Genomic DNA, 12,488 nt, shown 5'->3' with positions numbered 1-12,488 from the left:
ATTAACCAGTACAAAGGCTTTATATATACACTAGAGAATATTTAACAATTCGTGATATTAAGAGATAAAACGATTTTTATCTTACAGTTAAGAACTTTATCCTCGGCAGCAGCTTAAAAAAGCCTTTTCTCTTCTTGCTCATCGAAAAACAAAACAAAACCCGAAACAAAAGCAAAGCCCTCCACAAACCTAAAAATCATCACAGAATAATTCTTTTATACAGCATTTCTTGCCTACCGCTGAGACTAAAAGGTTGTAAAAAGTTCTCTCTGTATCCTTACTAAAATGATAAATGGAACTTTCTGCCTAACGGACGAACCAGCAAAAAGGGAAGAGTCCAAGGCTAAGGGGCAGAGTCGCTTTGATCCATCAATTACTATATCTTCATTTAACCCTCCTCAGGACTAATAAAAATTATTTCATTTGACCTTCACTGTTAAGGGCAAAGTGAAGTTGCTAATTTAAATCCTTTCACATCGTGCAAGCACAGGATGAATACTATTGTAATGCAAAGTTGGAACTACATTTTTGGTTCTCCATTAGAGAAAAAATGTTAAGGAATATATTTTTAGAATGTTTCATGCGTCTTATCAAATATAAATTAATTAGTACATTACTAACTGCGCATCCAATTTCTATGCAGCTTATGGTTACTATGCACTGGCTTCCAAATTCTTCAAAATTCTCTCATTTCAACAACCAGCACAGACCGATAGGATCTACGATAGGGGGAAGGGGAATTATTGTGAATTTTAATGTGAATAAGAACTCATCTAGCTGCCAGGCTCAAAAACAACAGTAGAAAAGACTTACTTGAACCGAGCTGACACTTCATCGGCAGCTTTTTGGTATTGCTCCGTGGTAACTTTGTAGAACTGGGCACTCTGGAAAATTGAAAAAAAAAACCAGATTTCATACAGTATCATTTATATGCATGCTAATATCTAGTAAATAATGCTAATTTGGATATTTTATCCATTTAAGTTGTTCCACAAAACCCCAAAACCAAACCCTCAAATCAAGTATTCTACAAAATTTCAGACATGACTCTTTTTTTCCCCGGTGTTTTTCTAAATAAGTGTGTCCTCTTGGTTCCAGAAAGCTATGCAAAAGAGATGGCTCTTAGGGAGGAAACTGTAAAGAGACATGGGATAAGAATCACATATTTAGCACTAGGTGCTGCTGGAGCCTTTGGAGCTTCTCCATTAGAAATAAAAGAAGGGGGCGAAAAAAAGAAAAAATCAAATCCTTACTTCTTTGCGTGTCCCTGTTTGTGTTACTTACACATATATCCCTATCTAGTTTGCAGGTGATACTCGAGTCAAACTTCAAGGCTGCACAATAAACCAACTATGGCTTGACTTCCTCTTTTGCTCTTTGCCTTGATAATGCCTCTCGCGGTGAGTTATTTTAATATTCCAAACTTCCAGGTCGCTTCAATCAGTTGCTAATTTTAATTTTTAAAATCAGGCAGCTTCAGAACATATTTTCATCTCCCCTAAACCCAGGAGTGCCTTTCACTCCGTTATACCAAATCATTAATTTCCAAAATGCAGGCAAGACGCAATTGAATCATCAAGCGATAAAACTTCTATACTTAAAAATGGCAAAGTTTCTCAGCGGGATGTAGGATATTCAAAGACAAATCACTATAATGTTGTGATGCTTCATGTCTAGGTAATATATACTTGGTATTTTTAAAGAGGTTTTTATAGCCTTAGCACAGTTGGACTTAAGATGTAATAACCAAGGCACCTGGCTTCACAGTTGGAGGAATAAAGAAAAGTTAAAGCAGTTCAAAAGTTCTCTAAACCCATTTTTCTCTGAACGGTGGGGCAAACAGGTCGCAGAGATGTAGAAAGGTTTTGCTGGCACTTGCAAGAACTCTTCCGTAGCTTTGCAGCTCTTGATGCTCATCTGGCATCCCAGGGAGTCACGTTAACACGCCAACAAAACTCTTACAATCACACACTGCGTGATTACGTAAAAAACATTTTGAATCCTTATTTTAACAATCTAACTATTAATACCATGGTTTAAAATTATTCATGCTGCAACACAGTTTCGCGTCTTTAAAACATTTAACATACACGGACAGCACAATGCAATCCATAGAAAGCATCATTCCAATTTTATTTTGGGTAAAGTAAGCAGTTTTATTTAAGACATTGACATATGAAAAAGCAATATGCCTAAAACATTGTTAAGAAAAAAAAAAAATTAAAACCCCCTGTAACTGGAGAGATCACTCTTTTGTAAAAGTCAAAGATGACACAGTCTCCTTGATCACTGGGTTAGTAAACGTGTCCTAAGCAACATTTATCTGTGCCAAATTATGTTGTGAGGAATGCAGGTAAGACAGCCCACTACAGCAAAAACATTTTGACAGAAACTCCAAAAGAGGCAGCGCTATCTACAAAAATAAAAGGAAAAAATATTTTTCCTTTCCATTTAAGGATCTCATCTTCCAAGGTTCCTCCTTGTGAATTATAATCTTGAAATGTACAGAAATCACTGAAAAAGAATACCAACTCCAGACATGAGTAAAATTGTATTGCAAGTATAATATTTTACCACAAATTGTAACAAATTGTGTAACATCCACCGCAGTCAAAGGTCATGCACAGATCACAAAGAGCACGGTGGTCTACTGCACTCTTGCTTCTGAGATTCAGACCTAATAATTCATTTGTACTGGAATCAAGGTTTCCATGCATGTGACTCGGGGTCATTTATTTCTTCATAAATCATTGCTGCCCAGTAAGAAAATGAAAATGAAATCCTCCTCACACCAGTGACCCCCTTGCATTTAGCAATCTCAGCTGCCCAATGACAGTCACATCCAGGTTGCTTGGGCGTAGATGCAATCAATAGGTACGCGATTAGACAGCAGACTGACGACGGTGCGCGCGCGGACAGGTCACCATTCCGGGTGATGAATAGCTCTCTATCATCCTACAGTCCCCTACGACGCTAACATTTACTATAATCCTATTTGGGCTGCGATTTATCTTTCTTTTGCCTGATCAATAAAGATGAACACAACAGTTGTAAGGATCGATTGCAATTTTTTATCATTTTCAAGCATGAAGGAGCGTTTCTGACACAAAAACAATATTCTGAGTGTACTTGTTCTACTTTTTAATTGCAGTTCAAGTGATCAACTGAACTGCTATACATGCCAAGAGGTTTTAATCCTACAGTAGAGTCAAGCTATCAAGAAATCATTTGTTATCTTAGATAAAGTGTGTCGTGTTTCTTGGATCAGATCTTCCTTTGAAATTCATTCAGGTTCTCTTTTAGAGATATACTCTCTATAATCCAGAGATGAAGTTTCAGTTCAGAATCCTCAAGAATGCAGTGGTCATTTCTCTAAATACAGACAAAAAATGGTGCTATAACATAGCACTGTTAACATAAATAATTTCCTCAGTCTCCAGATAAATACATATATGCATTTACATTGTCTGTATAACCTGCATATTCCTTCAACTCCAAGTGGAGGAAAAAAAGCTATGATCCAATTCTCAGGTTAGCAGGAGTGGCAGACCATCAGAGAGTATCTCTGGATCAGGCCTGTGGATCTTCACGAGTTCCAGCAGATATTCCAAATGGAGCTGTGTGTGCACAGGCGGGGAGGAGGGAGGGACGGGAACAGAAGTGCAGTACCACTGACCATTCTGCATCAAGCTTTGTGTGCATGAACACACAAACCTCAGCTATTTTTATTACATTCCAGATACTCTCTCTATACTCCTAGCATTCTTTTAACTGAGCAAGCCACTAAAATGGTAGCAAATACTACAACCAACTTCCCTTGTAGCTTTGATTTGGGTCCCTCAGGCACATGCATTATAAAACAGTCTTCACTTACAGTTGCACAGCGTCTTCCCCTCTTTAAAGTCATCTCTGTTGCTGTGTCACAAAAAGATGGTTTTCTGCAGACCTTCACGGTCTCCTTTGTTGCAAGAAGCATAAAAGTTGAGAAAGCATGTTACGAAAGACGCTAGGAACTTCCAAGAGGGAACAGAATTGTCAGGGTTATGGCAATTAATCATCATTCCAGATATGCAGAAGATGCTATGTCTGTATCTGTTACGGAGTTCTTGCACAATATGGACATGTGGCTTGACTTCAGTATCAAAATAAAGTGGCAAATTTGGTTCTTAGCTTCTTCAAAGTCAAGTATCTAGTCTAAACTGATCACCGAAGTGTGCTCCAGAATCAGAGGCTGCTGGCTCGCAGATCCCACCCACCTCACAGGGTATTCAGAATGACATGAATTACTCTGTCACTGCCAACTCAATGGGGGCCTGAATAACTAACTCAAAATAGGTGATTAACTTCAAAACCGCTAAAGTTGGGGGACATTAACCCACTTGTGTGCATGCTCCTCATTTTCCATCTGCTTGACTGAAGAAATGCTGCCTGTCTTTACAATAAAAATTAACATACTGGACCAGACCAACTACTCATCCAGCTCAGGACTCTGGCAAGTATTAACAGCACACATGTAGGATAAAGAGCATCACGGTGATGCTGGGTGATCCTCCAGCACAAACAATGACTAAAATCCAGTTGTAGGGGTATGCCCCATACTGCACCATGACTGTCAGCAGGGGTGAACCCAGCATTGCCAGATTTGAACAGCAGAACACAGCCATAATCAATGAGAGTTCTATTTCCAACACACAAAATGCCAGAAAAAGCTAAAGATTCCAAGACAACATGCCTTACCTACCTCCTACTGAGCACAAAAGGTACTTGTGATCATAGTCACCATGCTTTTTCCATACATAGAGAACTTTAGCCTTAAATATCTTCCACAGGAACTGAGGAAGTTATTTTCATTTCTTTAATGTTATGGGAATAGTAACACAGAAGGGCCTATTAGAAACAAGTAATTTTTCAAAGTTCCAATGCTGTGAAATAAATACTGGATGCCATGCATACTAAGTAGGGTCATACAGGGGAACTCCAGCAATTACAGGAGCAGGTATGGCAACACCTTAGATGTCCGAGTCATCTGAAGAAGCCCACTGCCTTCTATACTGACATTTTCCAACTTGCAAGTATTTGATTTTAGCACTTGGCTATTCTTTCAGCAGAGTAAGCTAAAAAAAAAAAAAAAAAAAAAAAATTGCTGAAGAGCAAGCTTGGGGAAGAGAAAAAAAGAAATCCACCAAATGATGAAATGCCATGACGTAAAATCATGACACCAAGCTTGCATCACCTGGAAAATTATGATGCTTAAGATCTTCGGTACAGTCCTGTTCTGCCTGAACTAATAAAGCAGTAGGTAGGACTGACTTCAGCTGCCCAAGCTCTCTTACAGATTCTGATATTCCCAAGAGCTGTCAACCTCTCTGCTCTGTTCCCTCAATCCAGACAGCTTAATCTTCCATCAGTCTACTTTTAACTGTATTTCCTACCCTGTCTCTCCAAAAAAGGAGACTTTCCTGTTAACCAGCTCCTGCCTTATCACAGCCTCTTTAACTTTCCGTACCCAGTCCCCCTCTTTCAGGCTGTGCCTCTGATACCCTCAGCTTAAGCCTCCCACCCCTCTCAGTCTCACGACGCTGGCACAGTACCTGGTACTTGGGCTGTTCTTGTGGCCAGTTGGACTTTGCACTGGCCAACACGTACTTTGACAGTCCAAGAGCGACAGTTCTCAAGGAGCGAGTAATCCTCAACCTCCGCTAGCACTTGGGCGGCAGCACCAAGCAGATAAATACGCTGTAGGAAACACTGTTTTTCTCCACTTACCCACCTGAACCTGTATGGCAGAAGGTTTTGGTAAGATAAGCAAAATCTGGGCCAGAGGAGGGAGACCACTCTTTTAATAACTGTTGGAATTAGTATTTTTATGGGAATATCAACTATCCTGCTGAACTGCAGTGGGACAAGCGCAGACACATTTTCCCAGGAATGACAAAATCCAGAGTCCAGAAAGCATTCAAACTCTGCCTAGTTTTAGCTTCCTTAAAGAAAATACTTAAAATGCAGTTCCAAAATTACTTATTCAACATTTTTTAAAATATTGTGACGTTGTGTTAGTTATCATACAGGCAGTAAGCCATTCAGAGAAGCTTTGTTGAAAAAAACCTGCAAAAACTCATAGTGTTTAGTCAAGTGACTCATTTCACACGTGACTTTAATCTAATTGACCTGAATAGGACCACCATGTGTTAAGTTACTTAAGCCTTTATGGCCCAAAGATAAGACATGGGATGCAACCAAATTGAGCGACAAGTAGTATTTTCCATGCCTTTCACTTAGTAGCCTTCTTTGAAAAGAAAGATGGGGATTTGTCGTTCTTGGGAAAGAAGTGCTTTTTTAAGAGCTACCTTCAAAAAAAGGAACAGAGAGAAGCGTAGGCTGGCATTGTGGAAGAGAAGCTAAAGAAAGAAGGACATTAATTTTAATTTTAAATCCATCCAGTTTCCCCTGACAAATACACAGAGCCATAGCAGGTATAAATAACGCGATAATTCAGGTAGAGAAAAATGGGATCTGACCACGGGCAAAAGTATTTTCATCATGTTTGCCCCCGAAATAATCTTCCCCTAACAAAAGCAGGAGTGGAAGCTTCTTAAAGAACACACTGTGGAGGAATAGGAGAATTATTTTGCTAGACAGATCTGATTTCAAAGGTCTGTGTAAGAAAATAAATTCCTGCAGAACCTCAGAAGGTCAGCTGTTTTGTCTGCTTGTGGGACCTCAAAGCAGAGGCGCATGTTTTAGTCTCTGCTGAAAATCTTCAGATTTTCAGCCAGATAAAGTTCTGAAAGATCTTGTGTCATCCAAGCCGATAAAAGGTTATGAAAAGAACCAGGAGAACTTGAGAGCCCTCATTTAATTTCACTAAAGATACATCACCTATATGCACTATTTTATTACAAATGTGCTGAAACTGTTTTTACTGCAGACATACCATGACTTCTTTTTGGCATTGAAATTTCTCTTTTAAGCCCCTTGGCTCTTAAAGCCCTGAACAGATTCAATATGAGAGTAACATTCATGCAACCTATTTAAGTTTTTTTTTTTTTTTAATTTAATAGTTATGTAGTTAACAGTTTATTTGACAAAGAAAAAGACGTGTGACTGCCATACAAAAGAGACAAATCTGGCCTTTGCTTCAAGTTAGTGCTGTGAAAGACAAAAATGAGCACAGCTTGACTTCAGAGCTGCTCAGCACCTGCTCCACCCACCAAAGGAACGAAGAGCTTGGGCTGTTTGGCACCTTTGAGAATCAGGGGAGAATTTTTAATTTAAAGACTTCTTTTTCCTTGTCATCCTCCCCCACGGAAGGACTCAAAGCATCAGCAGGCAAAGATTATCATGTTCCCTGAATGGCAAATTGGAAAGTTTTCTTTGCCTCTTTTTAATCCATTTCTGCTGAAGTTAAGCTTTCTTTTATCCCTTAATTGAACTTCTGACCATTTCATCTCAGTATCTTTTACAAACCCATTTGTGGATAATATGAAGCATTTTGTTTTATTCATTCTGTTGACACGCAGCCCGAGATCTATGCGTCCTTCAAAGAGATTTCCAAAGCCAGAAGGAAGGAGTAGCTCTTAAGCCTACAAAGTTGCTTCACAAGATTTGAATGCAGCCTCAAGACTGCCACAGTCCCCATGCTGTTCTGGTGCTGCAAAGGAGGGACAAGGAGCCGGGCACGGCCACTGCTGTCCACAGAGACCTATCACAGCAGCTGTGCAAAGGAAACCCGTGCAGGAGTGCGTTTTGGGTATCGGAGGGGACCATGAGAGGTGCAGGGTCACTAGATCATGCCCCACAGTTATGCAAACTATAAAGCAGACCACGTGGATTATAAAGAAAAATGCAAGATTAACTGTTAGAAGAAATAGCCTGTGACATCCAGTCACGCTTGATCTGCGGAGCTGCCACTAAAAGCAACAAGTGGGCAAGAGGAGGAGGAACTGGGGAAGGGGAAATAACAAAAAGAGAATAAGACTATTACTGTAGCGTGCATACATCCCAGTTCCAAATTATATTAAATTACAACTTTATAAATATATGACCATTTTTATGGCATCTTTATTTGAACTAAACCCCTGTATTTGTCTCTGAATTTATTTTAATAAGCTATGGAAAACCAAGCGTATAACATCATACAGATTCCCAAGTAATACTGCATCTTTATTCTACCTCAAAGGCTATTAAAATGATATATGAATGAAGTAATTTCTTCTGAAATTTCATCAGATCAGCCCTTTGCTTGAATTTTTAGATAAGTTATTTTTTATACAAGTTATGACTTCTCTCATCTGGTCGAGCTGCACTATTCAGCCAATTGTTGCATTTTTCAACTCCAGAGATGAAATGAAGGACGTTCAACTCCGCATGCAGGGAACCTACGTACAGCTTATGGCTTCTGCTCTTGTTGGGGTTTTTACATGCTATTAGTTCCTTTTTGAATGAGGGGACTGATTGCCTTTGGTATTGTTTTGCCTCATCAGAACCCACCGGATGGACCAGAAAGTTCTCCGTACCTGTCATAGGGCTGAATAAGGCATTCGGCTTTTATGAAAATTCACTCAAATGGAGCATCTTTCCACAGAAGAATGACTGCTACCCAAAGCAAAACAGTTTTCCAGTTCTGCACTGCAGCATAAAGGTAACCTCCAGAGAAGCACCCAAGAGATCCCTTGAATAGAAACTCTGACCACATAACATCTCCTGATGTTCAGGAGAACTCAGAAATAGTCAGAAACTAAGGATGCATGGACAGATCAGGGGACATGCTTTCATAGCAGAGGAGAACTTTTTATGTGCAAGAACTGGGAAAACCAGCTGCAAGGCAGGGAGAGAGAAGACAAACTGGAAGAGAAGCCCCAGAATTCAAAAAAAGCTAAGGTAACAACTGGGATCCTGGACTAAGCCTACAGAAGACATCCAGATGGTAATGAAGTTATAAGGAAGTTAAGGCTAAGACCGATTTTCAGGATTTTGGTGGAATTTACCTGAAGCTACATATTTCCTGTGTTTGCTCAAATTCAAGTGCAATTCCCTCTCTTCTGCCCTTTACTCCCAAGCCTTCATAAAACCTCATCTCCCCCTTATATCCTGGAAGAAATTGGCTCTGGACCAGAGTGCCCCTCTGACAGAGCAGATGTCTGCACTATCTGGGATCGAAGGGAGGTCTTTGGACACCCATGCCACCCCATACCTGTTTCTACAGAGGGATAAAAAAGCAAACAGGTATCCACAACAGTGCTGAAGATGCCAGAGAAAGAGGCAGTTCTACGACCCACTCAGACAAAGGGAACAAAGGAGAAACACGTGCTGTATCGTGGCAAATGTTCTGCCAGAAGACAATTCACTTCCCAACATCATTTGTTTGGTTTCATGACATGTGTGTTTGTCGAAGAGTATACATTCGGCGTGCAGCAAGTGGGGCAAAGTACTTAACTCGGTTATCAGCAGAAAATGGGGAAAAAAGCATATTCTTTGACCTTTTCTTTTGAATTTCCAATTCTGTTTTTCAGGCACCACTAACTAATACCTTTAACTGCAACTATTAATGTCTCTAAAGTTTCTCCCAAGACATGCTTCACTTCACTTTTCTGCCCTAGTAGAACATTGATCTCTAATTTGTTAACACTCAGAGCTGCCAAAGAAAATGAAAACCTTTGTGAAAAGGACAAATCTATTCAAAGTTCTTACAGCTATTCAGCCAAGCATCTAATCTGCATGTAATTGTAGTACTGTCTTTAATACAAATGTTCTCAATTTTAGAGATGCACGTGTAAATGCACAACTATATTTACGTCTCCTGCTGATGACAAGATGCCTCATCTAAATGATGCCTATTTACAACTTTCCTTCTCAGTCTCACCCCTTTCACTGCTCTACATTATAAATTACATTCTCCCTAGGGTAGCAATGGGTATTATTTCTCCATGTCCTAAAGCAGACTTTCCCCCCCAAAATGGCATACAAACATGTCAAGTTGCCAAGTGCTGTCTTTGAGACATATAGAAATGGGTATTGCTGCTGCCAGGGGCGATGCCCAAGAAATATAAGTTGAGGAATCCCTTCTCCCAGTGGCATCAGGTACAGACTGCAGCACTAGGAACAGCACATTCATAAAGGATTTAAAATTCCCGTTGTTGGTCACCTTTATGGCATTAATCCTCAAATACAGATCCAACGGGCTACTTCTGCATAGCAAAAGCCACACCATAGGGAACTACATCATCTCACAAGCAAACTAGGATCAGCACGAGTCTGGAATGGCTGTCTGTGGGTTACAAGGATACCCCAATATTTTATTTCAATGTACACAGCTGTACATTATGTATATATCATCAAAAACCCCACATATTTTTGCTACAGCAGCACTAAGTCAACTTAGCTTAAGTCTTCTATTACATTCATGCATAGTTGCAGCTCGTTTGCTGCACAAATAACTCTTACAGTGTCCAGTGGTGGTAGAGACTCAAGACAATTTGGGCTTACTCACAAAGCTGTCGTCGCAAACTTGTAACAGAGACAGCTCTGAGTTCAAGGTAGCTCCTCTATGGACTACAGCAGCCATAATTTTAAGATCACGTTGCTCATCCTCTGCAGTCAGAGGAATGATCTGGGAAAATCACTTTAAACACCGCCTGTTTCAAACTCATTTTGGCCAGCTTTCAGAGGCAGACAGATACCCCATTAAAGTGGTCGAAAGAATAAGAGAAAATTGCTTCAGTGAATTACGGGTGAAAATTTGGCTGGATTATCAGGCTCTACTTGGAGGCCAGTCACACAGAGTTCCTCAGGGGTCTATGCCGCAGCCATCCCTGTTCAACATCTTTATCAGTGACCCAGAGATGGAGTGCATGCTCACCAAGTTGGCAGGTGACACCAAATTGGGGGAACATGGCCTATGAGGAGAGGCCAAGGGAACATTACATGCTTAGCCAGGAGAAGAGGAAGATCTGGGGGGACCCAACAGCAGCTTTAAAAGCCCTAAGAGAAGGTTATCAAGATGGCAACAGGCTCTTTACTGATGTGCAGTGGGAGAACAAGAGACAAGGGTTGTAAATCAAAACAATAGAGGTTCCAAATAGATATAAAGAAAAATATTGCCCTCCAAGGATAATTAAGCAGGGGGACGGGGATCCAAAGACGTTGTGGTATCTCCAGCCTTGGAGGTTGTCAAAGATCCGACCGGACAAAGCACTAACAACCTTGTCTGTCCTCAGTGTTGATCCTGCTTTGAGCAGGAGGTTGGACCTGCCAAGGCCCTTTCCAATCCAAATAATTCTATGAATATGTATGCTTACACTCAGTGATATCTCTGATATCAGAATGAAAATCTATTTTGGCTTGTAGATGTGCGATCTGCTCTGCAGCTGTATGTGAAATTCATCTTGTGGCAAAAGCCCAACATAAAGAATCACAGATTAGCTATATCTTCTTTCAAATAAATGGAAAGTAGCTGGGTTTAGCTTTGTTTATTAGATCTACCACTATCACTGCTCAGTGAGATTGGTTGCCTAAGGGCATAATGAGTGCAAGATTACCATTTTTTGAAAAGCACAATGCTGCCATGAATAACACTTATGTGCCAACCCTCGAGAGATCAAGAATAAACTTCTTGAAAGAAATTCTAAAATATTCTGTTCTCTCTCAAGCCAACAGCCCTGGCAGCAGTGTCATCTCACAGACTTGCTCCTGTCCCTAAATCACAGCTTTAAAAAGTTTTGCCTTTGTTTTTCTGAACTGATTGATATTGCATTGTGGCAACTTTCTCGGGTAACTGTCTCAGCACAGCCAATGCCTATATTACACTGAGACTCGTGAACAAGTTTGGTCAATACTACCAAAGCCCTCATACCATGGAATTATGTGCTGCAATATGCAAGTAGGATGAGCTTATTATTCAGGACCACTTTAATATTTGCATTTGGTGAGACCAACAAACTTTTTTGGATATTGCTGGCACAAATGTTCTAAATGTTGATATCTGGCTTTTTACATCACTATCAGGTGAAAAGATTTTGATGATGTCAGGATCAGCAAGTCAGTAAAGAGGAGGTGAACTTGATGACCTTAAAGGTCTTTTCCAACCTAAACGATTCTATGATTCTATGGAGAGACCATACTTTCACTGCACAAAGTTCATGATCTGTGTCAAACCACCTACAAGATATCAATCGCAAAGTGTCAACTGACTGGCAGCTGATGCTGTACAACAAAAGCTAAGCAAAACTGTAAAAAAACTACGCATCAATAACAGTTTTTGGTGACTATGAAGTGACTAAAGCACTTCAAGGATGGTCTTTTGCAGCTGTTTTGAACACCATGTGCGAGCAGTGAGGAAATATCAGGACTAGTATAACAAGAATGCTGAGGATATAAAAAAATTGCTCGGTGAAAAACGTTGTATGTATTTGTCTGGATGACTGATAAGCACCTGAATCCAAGAAAACTACGTTTTACGCTCAGTCCAGATTGAGAACTATGCTCATATT

General features: G+C 40.1%; 1 protein-coding gene across 3 annotated transcripts in view; it reads right to left on the bottom strand.

Annotated features, from left to right (window-relative positions):
* The window catches only part of LOC104036152 (MICOS complex subunit Mic19), a 162,691-nt gene that overhangs the window by 28,291 nt on the left and 121,912 nt on the right, over positions 1-12,488 (bottom strand). For all 3 annotated transcript variants that reach the window (XM_075711110.1, XM_075711096.1, XM_075711104.1), the window contains one exon: positions 814-884. In XM_075711110.1, the coding sequence (XP_075567225.1) occupies positions 814-884 (71 nt within the window). The remainder of the gene's footprint in view (positions 1-813; positions 885-12,488) is intronic.

Source organism: Pelecanus crispus, chromosome 1 (assembly GCF_030463565.1).
Source record: "Pelecanus crispus isolate bPelCri1 chromosome 1, bPelCri1.pri, whole genome shotgun sequence".
Taxonomy (NCBI): Eukaryota; Metazoa; Chordata; class Aves; order Pelecaniformes; family Pelecanidae; genus Pelecanus; species Pelecanus crispus.
Note: the sequence above shows the minus strand (reverse complement) of the source record. Positions and strands in the feature narration are given on the sequence as shown.